This window comes from Lissotriton vulgaris, chromosome 7, assembly GCF_964263255.1.
Source record: "Lissotriton vulgaris chromosome 7, aLisVul1.2, whole genome shotgun sequence".
NCBI lineage: Eukaryota > Metazoa > Chordata > Amphibia > Caudata > Salamandridae > Lissotriton > Lissotriton vulgaris.
The window spans coordinates 1,627,728,563-1,627,745,221 of NC_141695.1; the positions used below are offsets into that span (position 1 = coordinate 1,627,728,563).

Consider the following 16,659-nt stretch of genomic DNA (forward strand, 5'->3'; position numbering starts at 1 on the left):
ACCTCACCTTCAGTCCACACAGGAGGCGCTCTTCGCAGATTGGGCTCGGAGACGTCCGAGCTCCTCGCGGAAGGCGCTATTCACGAAGGGGGCACTTCAGGGGGGTCACGATCGCGGCGATGTCACTCTGCCTGGCGACTCGCTTCCACAATCGCTTCAGCCACCGGGGGGCGGAGAGGCACTCGAACTTGGCCACAGTCTTTTGGGGAATTCAAGGCAGTCGCTGGGCAGGCGCTACAGGCGCTAGGTCACCGCCCACGCTGTTGACTGGAACGCCAGTCGCATCCAACGCCAGCAACCTTAGCTGCACTATTGCCTGTGTCACCAGCTGCCTTAGGGGTCAACAGGGCAGGTGTCAATCTGGTGTCAGTCTAGAACTCCTTCCTTGTCGAGGTCAAATCAGGAATCAGGAATCAACTAAAATGGCCGCCAGGGACTGGACCTTATATAGCCAGTGCCCTGGGGTGCTAGCACGAGCCAGGAGGTTCTAGAACCTTCTCTGGGTAGGCCCATGACATGGCACTTTTGAGGTGCTTTCTGGTCCTTCAGAGCCACCATACTGGGGTTCTGGAGCAGCCATATTGTGTTCCTGAGGAAACTAAAGGAATTCCTGTCAGGAATGCGCGCCAAGCAAAAGGGCGCCAAAACCTCAAAAGGCCAGAGTTCATGTAGGCTCCAATGGGAGTCACTCACATGAGGGAATTATGTGTCCACCATTTTAAGTTTGAACACACACACAGGTTGTCAACCTCAGTTTCCAGACTCACAGGTTTCGCCAGGGGCCTTGTACATAGGTGCCAGAAACCTCGTGAGTAACTGAGTGTCAAGGAACATCTAGCCCCATGAGACAATCACACAAAAAGTCCTGGTAGACAAAAATAAAAAGCGACAAATTTTTGGAGGTACAGGGGAACAAAATAAATCATAGTGGTGAGGGGACTCTCAGAAGCAGACGGGTCCAACACGCGTCCCCCCCAGCTGAAAGTGGGGAGAGCTACCCAACCCCTTGGGAGTTCTCAACACTAAGGCGGAAATACCTAGAGAGACCGTCTGCATTGGCGTGGTCAACTCCAGGTCGGTGTTCCACCCGAAAGTCCATTCCCTGTAGGGAGATAGACCACCTCAACAGTTTGGGGTTTTCCCCCTTCATTTGCATGAGCCAACGAAGGGGTCGGTGGTCTGTCTGAACCAGGAAGTGCGAGCCAAACAAGTATGGTCGCAGCTTCTTCAGTGCCCAGACCACCGCAAAGGCTTCCCGCTCGATGGTACTCCATTTCTGTTCCCGGGGAAGCAGTCTTCGTGACAGAAAGACTACAGGTTGATCCAGACCCTCTTCATTGAGTTGCGATAACACCGCCCCAATGCCAATGTCGGATGCATCTGTCTGGACAATGAACTCTTTCGTGAAATCTGGAGCCTTCAGGACTGGAGCTTTACACAATGCTTGTTTCAGAGTGTCGAAGGCTCGCTGGCAAGCCTCCGTCCAGATGACTCTCCTGGGTTGCTTCTTGGCCGTGAGTTCTGTAAGGGGTGCCACGATAGTGCCATACCCCTTCACGAACCGTCTGTAGTAACCTGTGAGGCCCAGGAAGGCTCGGACCTCAGTCTGGGTCTTGGGGGGTTTCCAGGCCATGATTGCCTCAATCTTTGCCTGAAGGGGTTGCACCGCTCCCCTGCCCACCAAGTGACCTAAGTACACCACCGACCCCTGCCCAATCTGACATTTGCTGGCCTTGATCGTTAAGCCAGCCCGTTCCAGGGCCTGGAGAACAGCTTGCAAATGCTGCAAGTGATCCTCCCAACTGTTACTGAAGACAGCGATGTCATCTAAGTAAGCAGCTGAGAAGGACTCCATTCCGGTGAGGATCATGTTCACCAGTCGCTGGAATGTTGCAGGAGCGTTCTTGAGCCCAAAGGGCATCATACAGAACTGGTAGTGTCCATCAGGTGTGGAGAAGGCTGACCTTTCCTTGGCTCCATCAGTCATGGGAATCTGCCAATACCCTGCGGTGAGGTCAAGGGTACTGAGATATTGGGCAGCTCCCAACCGGTCAATCAGTTCATCCGCCCTAGGGATCGGATGAGCATCGGTCTTCGTGACCGAATTGAGTCCTCGATAGTCCACGCAGAATCGCAATTCTGGCGTGGTGCCAGGTGGCGCAGGTTTGGGAACCAAAACCACCGGGCTAGACCAAGGGCTACTTGAGGGTTCGATGACTCCTAGCTCCAGCATCTTGGCTACCTCGCTTCGGATGCTGGCCTTCACCTTGTCAGACAGCCGGTAAGACTTGGACTTCACAGGTGGGCTGTCTCCTGTGTCCACATCATGGGTACACAGGTGGGTCTTACCCGGAACAAGGGAGAACAGAGGAGCGAATGACCCCAAGACCTGGCGACATTCCTCCTGCTGCTCAGGAGTCAAAGATGGTGAGAGTTTCACTCCCTCCACTGACCCATCCTTCTCTTGAGACGCAAATAGGTCGGGGAGAGGCTCAGTGTCCTCTTCCTCCGATCCATCAGTCACCATGATTAACGTGACTTCGGGCCTCTCGTAGTGGGGCTTGAGGCGGTTGGCATGTAACACCCGATGCGGATGCCGAGGGGTTTTCACATCCACCAAATAGGTGGCCTTGCCCATCTTTTCCAACACCTCAAAGGGGCCTGTCCACCGATCCTGGAGGGCACTCAGCTCTCCAGGCTCCATCACCCACACCTTCTGGCCAGGCTCCAACTCCACCGGGTGAGCATTGTGGTCATACCACGCTTTCATCACAGACTGGCTGGCTTCCAAGTTGTCAGAAGCCTGCTTCCACAACTTAGCCATTTGGCTTCGGAAGGCCAGCATGTAGCTCACCACATCCTGGGGAACTTTCCGGGGAGACTTTTCCCAGGAGTCTCGCACCAGGCTAAGAGGTCCACGTACAGGGTGCCCGTACAGAAGCTCGAAGGGGCTGAAACCCACTCCCTTCTGTGGCACTTCCCTGTAGGAAAAGAGCAAACAGGGTAGGAGGACGTCCCATTTCCTCCGCAGGCTTTCGGGTAGACTTCTGATCATACCCTTCAACGTCTTGTTGAATCTCTCCACGAGGCCATTGGCCTGTGGGTGATAAGGAGTGGTGAACCGGTAGGTCACTCCACACTCCTTCCACATTGCCCGCATGTATGCTGACATGAAGTTGGTCCCCCTGTCAGACACAACTTCTTTGGGGAAACCCACTCGGGTAAAGATCCCCATCAGGGCCTTCGCCACCACCGGTGCAGTGATGGTTCTCAGAGGTATGGCCTCTGGATACCTTGTGGCATGATCCACCAGTACCAGGATAAACCTGTGACCGGATGATGTCGGTGGATCAAGGGGCCCAGCAATGTCGATGCCCACCCTTTCAAAGGGGGTGCCAACGACGGGAAGTGGTTCCAGGGGAGCCTTTAGCTTCATCCCTGTTTTCCCACTGGCTTGGCATGACACACACGTCCGACAGTAGGTGTCGGACGCCACCCTCATTCGAGGCCAATAAAAGTGGGGGACAAGCCGGGCAAAGGTCTTGTCCTGACCCAAGTGTCCTGCCAATGGAATCTCATGTGCCAACTCTAATAAGAAGGCTCGGTAACACTGTGGGACTACCAGGGCCCGTGACAATCCGTGCACTGGCGCCCTGGGTTCACTGTAGAGGAGACCATCCTCCCAGTAAACACGATAATTCCCAGACTGGTTACCTGCTGCCTGGGCTTCAGCCTGTTGCCTCAGACCCTCGAGGGTGGGACATTCCCTCTGTCCCTTGCTCAGTTCCTCCCTGGACGGTCCTCCTTCCACTCGCCACTCGGCGGGGATAGGCAGGCCCTCCAACGGAACCATGTCCTCCTCCGCGGACTCCGGGTCCACCTCCTCCGGTGGCCTATCCGTCTCACGGGGCACGGACACCGAGGCAGGCTCCTCCTGTCCTCGAGATGCTCCCTCTTCGGCAGCTGGGTGGGCCATTGTTCCAGGCTCCAACCCACGCGACTTCTCCTTCTGAGCAGCCGCCGACCTGGTACTCACACAGGCCCACTCAGGTGTACCCAGCATCTCAGAATGAGTCCGGTATTCCACCTCCTTCCAAGCATTGTGCTCCATGTCATTGCCCAGCAAACAATCGACTGGCACGGCGGGGCTTACGGCAACTCGAAGTGAACCTGCAACCCCTCCCCACTCAAAGGGAACCTCGGCCACGGGATAGTGGCTCGTTCGGCCGTCAGCCATCGCGGCCGGATGAAGTACGCCTGGAATCACCTGCTCTGAGGATACCAGATGACTCCTGACTATAGTCACACTGGCTCCTGTATCTCTCAGAGCCTCCCCCCTATGGCCATTGATGGTGACCCATTGCCCATACTTGGTAGTATTCGCGGGCACCTGGATCTTTGGAACCATCGCCCGATCACCCAGGGACACTAAGGTGACTCCCGCCCACTCCCTTCCCTTACTCAAGGACATCTCCTCCCCAAGCGCTGCACTAGCGACTCCCGGGGCCTTTCCTCCAGTGGGAGGGGGTGGTCTCTTTGGGCATTTCACGTCTCCCTTATAATGTCCAATACCACCGCACTCAAAGCAATGGACAACCCTTGGCTGCTGACTCTGGCCAGGATTAGGGTTCTTCTGCGGGTTAGCCTTAGGGTTGGAGAAGGTGTTTTTCCCCTTAAAGCTATTTTGGGGGCCTTTGGAGAACTCCTGTTTCTTATTATCTCCCCCCTCTTTCCTCTGGGGAGCGCCCTGTCCGGACTTCTGAGTTTCTCCTCCCGTCCCCCTCGTGGACACTCTGGTACTTACCCAGACGTCCGCCTCCTCAGCAAGCTTACGGGGGCAAGTAAGTTTGCTGTCTACCAGGTGTTGCCTCAGCTCGGGAAGACATTTCTCGAGTAGATGTTCCTTGAGTATCAAGTCATACAACCCGTGATAGTCCTCCACCTCACTACCTTGGACCCACCCTTCCAGGGCTTTCTTGGCATAATCCAGGAAGTCAACCCAATTTTGTGAGCTCAGCTTGTGGCTGCCCCTGAACCTTTGCCGGTATTTCTCGGGGGTCAACCCAAACTTCCTGATGAGCGCCACCTTCATGGCGGGGTAATTTACCTGTTCCTCCCGGTCGAGGGCCAATAGGGCATCCCTACCTGACGGAGGCATGTACCGGTATAATCCACCACCCCAATGCTTCTCATGGATCCCATGGGCTCTTAAGGAGACCTCATAGGCTGTCAGCCATTTAGCAATGTCGTCTCCAGCAGTGTAGCTGGCGACCACGTCCTTAGGTAAATGAGGCCTGGGCTCCCTGGCAATTTCCTGAGACTCGACACCCTCCGGAGTGTTGTTACGGGACTTGAGGTCGAGTTCCTTTAGCCTGAACTCGTGTTCCATCCTCCTCCCTTCCAGCTCCAACCTAGCCAACTCTAACCTCAGATGTCTTTCTTCCCTCCTGTCGGCCAACTCGGTTTCAGACAACCCTCTAGAGGATACGCTGCTGCCCTCCCGTGAAGTTACCTTGGGGCTGATTGACATTTCACCCACCCCCGGGGGACCTGCAGTCACTACCTCAACAACAGTATCTCTGTCAAATTCCTCCTCCTCCACCGTTCCCTCCGTGTGTGCCTCCACCCAGGCTCGCAGACTAGTACGGAGCTCCTCTCTTTTGGCCCCTCGCCTGACGAACACACCCCTTTCCTGACAGAAATCCTTGAGTTGCGCCACAGTATAGGTCTCCAACTCTGACATATTGAATTCCATCTCGTCAGCGAAAAGTGTGGACAACTACCACGAAGTAGGTTGAAAGGATAAGAACAACTGAGGGTCACTTCCACCCACCACCAGACAAGAATTTAGAAAAAACAAAAAGTTAAATTAGAGGGCCGCTGGGAGAAAACTCCGGGTGTGTACCTGTGGTGCACACTGAATTATTATGGGGTTCACAACAAGCACGGCTCGCAATCCCACCGCTGAGCCACCAATTTTATGTTGGACCTGCGCGGGCAAGCCCAGCATAAAGGGGGAGGTAGCTTGACTCGAGTGGCTAGGCAGGTGAAGGCTATAGTGTTAAGCCAGCTTGGACCCGATAATAACCCCCTGTACACCACACAAAAAGAAGGACACCACACCACTGTTATGGAAAAATACGATTCGTTTATATAAAAGTTCTCTGGGTTTGTAGGAAATTCACTTAGGGTTTCACATTTACATTTCCTGCAAGCGTTTGTTCAATGGAATACTGGTTTCTCATAAATAAATAGTTGGACTCTAATGAATAAATACACTGGATAAATAGCAGATATGAATACAGTAGAATAAATATTAATTAGCAATGACTGGAATAAATAGAATAAATATTATCAATGACCAGAATAAATATCAGAATAGATATCAGCAATGTCTAGAACAGTAAATATCAGCAATGTCTAGAACAGTAATGACTGGATTAAATATCAGAATGGATATCAACAATGACCGGTATCGCTGCCACCAATTAATCACTTTTAAATACAGACACTTTTCCAGTGTGGTGAAAGGAGAGATTACTCTTACAGTTTGTTGGACAGCCCGACAGGCTTTCAGGCTTCTCGGGATACAGAACTACTTTTGGGACTCTTTTGTAACCACTCGATGCACACGCGTGTATCTAGAAAGCAAGGAAATACATTAAGCAGCTCATTCACACTCGGCTGCCACCGGGAGAGGACCTATACTTGGCGCTGGGGGTCTATATTCGCCGACAGGGCTGGTTCACCCTCAGAACCCTGGCGGCACCAGTTCAAAGTCTTTAGACGACGAACGTGCTGCCGGGGAGGTCGCAAAAACTCCACAGTTCAGTCAAAGCAATGCCGCTGTTTAGCTCTCACACACCGCGGCTCTTAGCGGAACACACGGCCCACCTCACATCAGCTGTATCGGACGATACGGTCAGGCACAGTACTTCTCTCGCCAACAGCGGGGCTCGCAGGGGCTCCACAGACCTCCCTCCGACTTCCTTCTTCGGGGTGGTTCCCGCCCACAGCTTCAGCTCCCGGGTCAACAAGGAGGGGCTGACTCGCTAGTCCCGCCCAATGCAGGCTGGCCTTCCCCGCCCCGGCGCACCACCTCACCTTCAGTCCACACAGGAGGCGCTCTTCGCAGATTGGGCTCGGAGACGTCCGAGCTCCTCGCGGAAGGCGCTATTCACGAAGGGGGCACTTCAGGGGGGTCACGATCGCGGCGATGTCACTCTCGCCTGGCGACTCGCTTCCACAATCGCTTCAGCCACCGGGGGGCGGAGAGGCACTCGAACTTGGCCACAGTCTTTTGGGGAATTCAAGGCAGTCGCTGGGCAGGCGCTACAGGCGCTAGGTCACCGCCCACGCTGTTGACTGGAACGCCAGTCGCATCCAACGCCAGCAACCTTAGCTGCACTATTGCCTGTGTCACCAGCTGCCTTAGGGGTCAACAGGGCAGGTGTCAATCTGGTGTCAGTCTAGAACTCCTTCCTTGTCGAGGTCAAATCAGGAATCAACTAAAATGGCCGCCAGGGACTGGACCTTATATAGCCAGTGCCCTGGGGTGCTAGCACGAGCCAGGAGGTTCTAGAACCTTCTCTGGGTAGGCCCATGACATGGCACTTTTGAGGTGCTTTCTGGTCCTTCAGAGCCACCATACTGGGGTTCTGGAGCAGCCATATTGTGTTCCTGAGGAAACTAAAGGAATTCCTGTCAGGAATGCGCGCCAAGCAAAAGGGCGCCAAAACCTCAAAAGGCCAGAGTTCATGTAGGCTCCAATGGGAGTCACTCACATGAGGGAATTATGTGTCCACCATTTTAAGTTTGAACACACACACAGGTTGTCAACCTCAGTTTCCAGACTCACAGGTTTCGCCAGGGGCCTTGTACATAGGTGCCAGAAACCTCGTGAGTAACTGAGTGTCAAGGAACATCTAGCCCCATGAGACAATCACACAAAAAGTCCTGGTAGACAAAAATAAAAAGCGACAAATTTTTGGAGGTACAGGGGAACAAAATAAATCATAGTGGTGAGGGGACTCTCAGAAGCAGACGGGTCCAACAGTCTTAATATAAGAATCCAAACTCAGAGGAACCTGGTGGACTGCTGAAGGAGCCAGTCGAGAACTTTCCTCTAGGAAACGAGTCGGAAATGAGAACCTCCTCCTCCCCTCCAACCCCACCCGATTCTTCTGAACGGATATATATCTAACTGCACAAGCAAGGAGCATCCTGATAAGCACAGATTAGTTGGACTTTTTACATTTAGTTTTCATTTCCTGGATGTTTGTTTACTGCGAGAGAGCTTTGCTGGACCCTGGCAGTTCGAAAGCTCACTTGGAAGAGAAGATATGTAAATAATGCGAGGTTGGAACCTTAGAGTATTGGGAAAAGCATGGCAAGCAATTAGCACAGAAAACTAGCAGAAATCCTATTCAGAAAAATATATGATCAAAATACAAACTCTTATTTGGTTACAAAACAGGATACTGGATATGCCGGTCATGACATTTATCAGAAAATTTATCAAGAAGATAATGTGCTTAATCTTCTCGATTACAAATTATAATTGGAAGGCAAGTACCTGCCAAAATTGAATTTCAATCATCAATAAGTCAAGAAATGAGGGAGAAGGCCATACATAGAACCTTAAAGCGCCTGGGTATCCTTTCGGGGGGTTAGCCGCGCTATACAAATCGACTGATTGATTGATTGATGATGAAGATTAAGAAAGGAAAAGGCTCTGGTCCAGGAGGCATTCGTAATGATTTCTATGTAAGACTTGTTGAAGTAATAATCCCAAAATGGAAGATACTGTTCAATACAATATTAGTAAATAGAGTGTAGTTGCCACTTTCTTGGCAGGAAGCAATGCTCAGTTTAATCCTAAAACCAAATAACACACCAATTAAGTGTGAATCTGATCAACCTATATCTCTTCTGAACTGCAACTACAAAATATTCTCTAGAATTCCAGCAAACCGGTTTCGTCATGTGGGATGATACTCGTACGAGTTAACTCATACTCTAATAGGGGCCATAGATCTTGCTTCTATCTGTTTAACCCAACTAGCAATCATAAGTCTGGACACAGAAAAGACTTTTGACCATGTCAAATGACAATGTTTGAGGGAAGTGTTGAAACACTTAGGATTATAGGGAACATCACCTGTTAAATAATACACTCTATATACAGTTCTTCCAAGGCAAGATTCTTAGTTAATAGCAGTCTGACGGAAGAACAGTTTAATATAATGTGAGATGCCAAGCCGGTCTGGCCACTTTTCCCTATTGTATTTGATCTATATGGAGCCAATTGCACAGAATCTTAGATTAAATAACAATATTGTAACTTTTCCTGTAACATGTTTTTAAAAAAACAAAAGCTCTATACACAGACCGCCTTATTAGCTAAAAAGCTGATTTTGGGTGAACATTTCCACATATACAACAGGAAAAACTCTCTTTTAGCCGCTTCTCAGGTTATAAGATAAACAACGCACGCTTCACAAAGGAGGGGAGAGGGTCAATCATTACACTCCACCACCCCGAACCCCCTATGAATCACATATAAACACAAAGAGCACCGCAGTTTAAAGGGGGACAGATTTAGGATCTTAATTTCCTGCCTAAACATTGTCCATCCTTCACCTATTAACCTACTAATAAACGGTTTCTACAGGTATCCACGAGCCAGTTTTAATGTGCACTTCCTTACTGCACTATTTTGTCTATCTGTAACCCAGTCTTGCAAGGGTAATACTTTCTTTTGTGATGATTGTGAGTCACTCTTGCGTTTGTCCTTATGTGTGTTGTGACATATGTTTAGTGTTCCCCCTCCCTATGCTCCGCCCCCAGCGTGGCTAAGCAGGGTCGTATTGTAAGCAGACCCGATGATGAAGCATGTCACATTTGTGTGTGAGTGAGGGTGTTTTTTCAATATTAATTATTTTTCCTATACTGTCTTTATTTGGCTTTGCTTCTCCTTCCCACCCCTCTTTGTGTTTATATAAGATGAACAACACAAAAACAGAGATCATGACTTGGGGATTGCATTTGTGAAAGTATAGAAAGTAAGGAGGAAATAAAATACTTGGGTATGAAGTATGAATGCGGCTAAGAATCTTGATAAAATAACTGAGATACATTAAAAAAAGCCTTTATGGAAGTAGAACGATTGATCAATAAATTGCAGAATCTTCCATTAACATTATATGGCCTAGCAAATCTGGTTAAAAAGTCGATTTTACATAAGTTAACCTTTCTATTTGACAGCAACCTGCCACCATAAAAACAAGAAAGCTAAGGAGCATGGGAAAATGTGCAGTTTTATATGGAAGGGGGGAATCTAATAGTGTAATAATCTCATTGAGAAGATGAGAAGTAAATTAATTGAGGATTAGCGCTACAGGACCTGCAGCTATCCCGCTGGGCCTGTCAACTAAAACATTGCACGGTGCTGATAAGTTCTGACCAGTCACATATAGGAAGCCTCTTAAAAGCTATGATTAATGATATTTGTAAGGTGGGTTTTCTTTATAAGTTTGGATCACCTAGATTTCTTAAAAAGTCCTTCAAGCAGCTGCAAGGATAGTGTATGAGGTGAGATCTGTGGTGGGACTTTCATATTCTAGTAAGCTTGCTTCAATTTGGAATTGCGCTGGCACACCGGAAGTTATACAAGATCTGTTATGCAATCTATTTTAAAGTGAAGGAATAAGAAGATGGGGTCAATTAATAGACTAAGAGGAACTGTTCTCTTGGAACACTGGAATAAAATAACAGGACAGCACCTGTCTAGTTCTAATAAATGCAATTGACCTTCTGGCTGAAAACACAAGACGGGACTGGACAAGAAACAAGTCAAATTAAGTAGAATCTAGGAAGAAATAAATACATTTCATCATAGTACTGGTACCTGCTAGCAGCAGCTGATGAAAACATTTAAAGTACCCAAACAGTGTCTAGGTAGGATAAGTGCCCATCACTACACTCATTCTTGTTTTGTGTGGACAAGACAATATCAAATATTTTAGAGTAGCAGACAGAGGAAAGCCCAAATGTAGTAATTTTTAGACTATGGAATGACGAAGCAAATGAGAGCAAAATATTTAAAGCAGAAAAAAATATTGTTCTAGCCGGTATTACATTAAGGAAAGAGGCAAAAGATGGATACAGACAGACCCACAGACCAATAAAGGCTGGTTTAAATCTGTTAACAGATGTATATACTTATGATATATATAATATTTACTACAACAGAAAAAGCAGTGCTACCTCCTAAGAAATTACTGAAAGATTCTTGAATACTTGATGAAGTCCAATGATTAGACCCATTTGTACACATGCATTATGGAGACCAGGGTCCATGTATGAATATTTGAGACACCAGGTACTAAAGGCATCTATGGAGTTGTTTTGTATCAATGACAGATTTATTAGTGCACCAGAGGTAATTTGAGGATGAAAAAAGGAAGTCAATCATATAAGTATACTCAACAATAATACAATAACTATATCTCCAATGTAAAAAGTTGAGCCTGCGCACCCTTCTACTACGGATGAACCCTTACACACAGAAACACAAAACCTTACTTCTTGATGAAATGAACAGGCACACACAATAAAAAACACAAATGCACATAATGGAAATCAATACATATTTTATGTTTAAATGATAAGCATTTGCTCATAGTATTTTCTCAAAATTATGTGATTTTGATTAAAGGTTGGATAAAATGTTGTGAAACGTGGGTGTGAACTTTGTCAGACAGTTGTTAAATATGCAGTAAAATCATTGAACAAGCCACATGTAACCTCAGATCTTCAATTTGCTTCTTTGAATATCCAGGCCCACACAAGTATGATTATACAGGACATGTAAAGCAATGGGCCTAACCTCATTGTTAAGTGGTCAACATTTGAGTTCTGATTTCGAATTGAAGGTAGAATTCAGACTCCTGTGTAAAATAGCAGCATGCAAGAACTGGAATTCAAAGTACTTTAAGTAACTATTGCATCCCATAGGCAGCCCCACAACAGATTTCGGCAGGTGAATCCTGCGAAATGCATTGAATGGAAAAGGCAATACATACGGAATAAAGATGTGCTCAATACTGATTCCTCATTATGTACAATTTTCAAATGAAAATCTTTTTTTTGTGTTTTCATTTGCCTCATCGGAGAGTAAAACAACACTCCCTTTTGAAAAGGAGTAATTTACTGCAATGGTAATGTACTTTAAATCTCTCGCCCTTATCGGACCTATTCGAATCAGGGCTATAAACTTCCAAAAGTTAAGATGGTTTATGAAACTTTATAACTTAACTCTAACTAGCACCAAACAGACTCTTAAAAATCTACATGTACTCTGACATAGACCATGTACAACAAACATACAAGTAGCCTCACAGGCACCCATTTCCAGCACATTTCATTCCATTCTTAGACTGAGTTTCTGGAACATCAATACTTGCAGAACACGCAAGCTTTCAATACTATTTAAACAACATACACACCTGCACAGAATTCCCAGTCACTACAACATGTACGCCAACATAAATCTAGCCACTGAAAAATACTAACTACCAATCTGCTCAACACACTCGCACACCAATGGAGCCCTTGACCCCAAAAAATCCCCACAAAGTGCACAGGATTTGGAATTTACCTTTTTGAGAATAGGACTTCCCCTCTGACTGGATTCTTCATCTACCTGCCTGGCTCGCTGAGAGAGAGAAAGAATAGTTAATGGTAGACAAAAATGTAATATCATACAAAACTAAAATCTCACCCTGGGCACTGCACACACCAGTGTTCTCCCCCAAGTAACCAAGCCAAGACAGCCTGCCAAGCGATGCAAAGTTCAAAAGCCCGCCCTTCCATTCAGACCCTTGAAACCCACTTCCCTGGAGCAAGGCCCAACCAGCTAGTCACAAGTCCTGAGGACAGCCTGAACAGCAGCGAGACAAAATAATAGCCCTCTCCCAGCACCCTTTTTTCCCCTCCTCCTTTCATCCCTCTACCCAAACAATGAAAACCAAGTGTTAAGAGGCCTTTAATAGAACAAAATGAACTCTGCAATATATGCCTAAGAATCTGTCATGCAAGCACAGGTTTGCAGGAAATGATGCCAAGGTTCACAAAGCACCACCGAGGCACACACATGACAGCAACCCACTACACAGAGGTCAATAAAAAACAGTAACACAAATGCTAAAATCTTCACTACTGACTCTTCCACTTCAAGAGAAGACACAAACCTTAAACCCTGCAAGTTCGCTGGTGGGTCTGGCAATTGCCTTGTCATTGCTCGAGAAAAGAAGCTTGGCCTGAGAGAAGGAAGAAATGAAGAAGAACTTTACATAAATATCAAGAGCATCGACAATCATTAAAAATCCTGGAATCTGCACCCCTCTTTGCAGCACATTCACCCACCGCTTTCCACCAAACAGAATGGGTACGGGTATTTTATTTAAGAAAAAGACAAAAAGTGACTTCTGCCCAGGGGTTTGTGTATGAGCTGACCTGCTCGAGGGTGCTGCGACAGACATCCTGGATGAGCTGCTCTGGATCTACTTCCTCACCAACGTTTTCTCTGACATTTATGGCTGCCTTCTGAAAGAACTGTCCATAAAAAATAAAAAAAAGACTTAAGGTCTAAGACTATTAATTTTATTCAAGTCAATTTCAGATAGCAAACTGGCTGTGGACATGCTCTGTAATCAACAAATTATACAATAGAGCTGCATTTATGTCAAGAGTACTTTGAGCTTCGGCCACATTTGACACAAAGAAGGAGACATCCTTTTCTGATCTGCATTTATTAGTTAAATCAAACACACCCTTTGATGAGCAAACAGCCATATCAACTATGTCGTTTGTAGACCATTCACGACAGTGTGCAGGTTACCTCAGTACAATTCTTTTGTGGTCAGTTTAAGCCAAGCTTCAAGTGTGTGGAGTTTCATGGTGTAAAATATGAAAGAAATAATAGTGCAAAGGCAACATGCAACCGTTACCTTCATGTATTTGTTGAAGACAGTTTGGATCTCTTCGTTGATGCTGGGTTGCAGCACAGCTCGCAGCAAATCCATAGACACAGTAGGATCTGTGAAACTACAGAAAATGTACAAGTAATTCACTAACTGTACAAATGGTTCCATGTACTGTTTAAAGCTGCATCATTTAGCCCCAGGAACACTGTGGAATTGAAAATAATGGTTCTATTTTTTACTAGTTATGTCTACTATTCTGCTCAGATTCTGATATGGCAAGGCAGAGGAACGCAAGATGGCGGCTTGCATGTGAAGTTTGCCAGACCTTGTACACCCTCACCTAACTCCCTCAACACATGGATCAAATGCTTCACGCTGAGAGGCATCAACACTTCTGTGCTAATCCACATTTGATCTCCTTGGACATTTGGGATGACCATGCTTGCTTGTGGGGGAACAAAACAGGGATGTGAAGAACAGCTGTGGCTACGTCCCAGTAGCAAATACTAGGTTATACCGGATTTGAATCGATCCTCAGCTATGGAAAAGGCACCACCAAAATACTGTGATCAATAACTGAGCTGTTATGCCAGTCGTTCAAGGGCACACACGTGCTGCTCTCTGCAGAGATGACAGTGTGCCATCTTTCACACGACATCTTGGAAGAACTGCTGTTGGATCTGACTAGGAGAGATATGCTGGCAGATATGCTGGCAGTGTAAGGGTAAGATGGAGTCTTCTGCTTTGCGACTCAGAACACATTTTCAGAGAGCAGGTGCGAGCCCAACACCACAGTTTGTATGGGAGGCGATGGAGTGGATGAGAATGCCACTGTAGACCTTGTAACGTACAAAAATGTCAGGTTAAACGAGAGTTATATTTGTGTATTCCATCTGTTATGTTATGTTAATTGGCATTTGTAGAGCGCATAATCACCCGCAGGTCTCTAAGCGCTAAGAGAGAGTAGCTATGGAACCCCTAAACCCCCCCCCAAGTGAGTGACTGTTGGTCTCATGCCAAAGCGTATGTTATGTCCAGGCCTCTGTAAGAGGAGGGAGTTCATTTTTTTTCTAAATGGGAGAAGGGCTTTTTCCTTACGAAGGTTTCCTGGTAGCTTATTCCACAACTGCGGGATCAAGACCGAGAAGGCTCAACCCCATTTAGTTGTTGTGTTTAACCGTGGATGACCGGAGGGTGTGTCCTGGGACGTATCTCCCCAGGCGCTCCTTGATGTATACTGGACCCTCTCCATAAAGTTCCTTGTGGGCAATGCAGAGGCCCTTGAACCTGGCTCACTGTTCTACGGGGAGCCAGTGTAGCTGCTGCAACAGAGGTGTGGCTCGTGCCTCTCTAGGGAGCTTGAACATCAGCCTGGCTGCATCATTCATAGCTACTTGCAGTTTGCCTAACAGCTTTTCAGGTAGTCACATATATAGCGCATTGCCATAGTCTAGACGGGACACAATCAATGCAGCCACCACCGTCCGCAGGGTGGAAAATGAGGGGAGGGGTGATCATTTCCTCAGCTGTCTGATCGGGCCCACGGAGGACACTTGTTTAGACAATGTGAGTTTGTGGTCTATTTTAATGCCTAGGCTTTTTATGACTGGAGCTGGATTGGGTGTGACACCCAGCTCCAGTATCCAGAAGACGTCAGTCCACGGTTTGCTTCCTGTGGTGATGACTAGGACCTCAGTTTTGTCCACATCAACTTTTGAGTGAGTTAGCGGTCCTCCAGTTGACAACACATGGAGGATATTTTGCACACGTGAGTGGGCTTGTGAGGTATTGTCAATTTGAAGAATTGCGTGTCATCTGCATAGTTGAACACCTGGCGAGTCCATGCGGGCCATGGCCACCACCAATGGGCTGGGATAGATATTGAACAGGAGCGAAGATAGTGCCGACCCTTGTGGTACTCCGCAGGTTAATGTCCCTTTATTTGACATGCAGTCACCCATCTGGATCCTTTGAGTCCGGGCTGTCAGGAAGGAGGCGATCCACTAATATACCATCCCACTGATGCCCATGTCCCCGATTCTTACCAGGAGTTGGCTGTGGTAGACTGTATCGAATGCAGAAGTGGGGTCTAGAAGAACCAAGGCACACGGCTTCTTGCTGTCGGCCGTGAGACCGAGTTCATCCAACACCGACAGCATCAACAGCTCTGTGCTGTGGTGGGCCCAGAATCCTGCCTGCCGAATCTCGAGTAGCTGATGTTTCTCAATAAATAGGGACAGGGTTTTAAGGACATGCTGTTCTGCTATTTTAGCCAAGAAATGAGGTCGAGATATTGGCCCTTTAATTCTTCAGGTCAGCCACATCTGCCCCCGCCTTGTTCAATAGGGGGGTTATTCTGAAATGTAAGAAACATTAGCAAAATAAGGAATCGCATGAAGCTTTTTAGACTTGCGATTTCAGGTTTAGAAATCGCAAATTACCACCAACTTGTAGTTGGTGGTAATTTGCGATTTCTTGTAAATATGCACAATTGTGCATTTGTGAGGGTGGCATATGACGCACATACATGCCCATTGGGCATGTATGTGCGCCATATGCACACACACATGTAATTTACAGGGGTGCAGCAGGGTGTCCTTGTGACACTCCTGCACCCTTGCAATAATTCTCAAATTGCGATTAGCAAATTGCGAATTCGCAATTTGAGAAT

The 16,659-nt window shown here is 47.4% G+C and overlaps 1 protein-coding gene across 1 annotated transcript in view; it reads right to left on the minus strand.

Moving 5' to 3' along the window:
- DNTTIP1 (deoxynucleotidyltransferase terminal interacting protein 1) overlaps positions 1-16,659 on the minus strand; it is an 86,429-nt gene that overhangs the window by 19,633 nt on the left and 50,137 nt on the right. The window contains exons 3-6 of the mRNA XM_086932582.1: positions 14,013-14,109; positions 13,519-13,617; positions 13,254-13,322; positions 12,662-12,718 (exon numbers count right to left, since the gene is read on the minus strand). Coding sequence (XP_086788708.1) covers positions 12,662-12,718; positions 13,254-13,322; positions 13,519-13,617; positions 14,013-14,109 — 322 coding nt within the window. The remainder of the gene's footprint in view (positions 1-12,661; positions 12,719-13,253; positions 13,323-13,518; positions 13,618-14,012; positions 14,110-16,659) is intronic.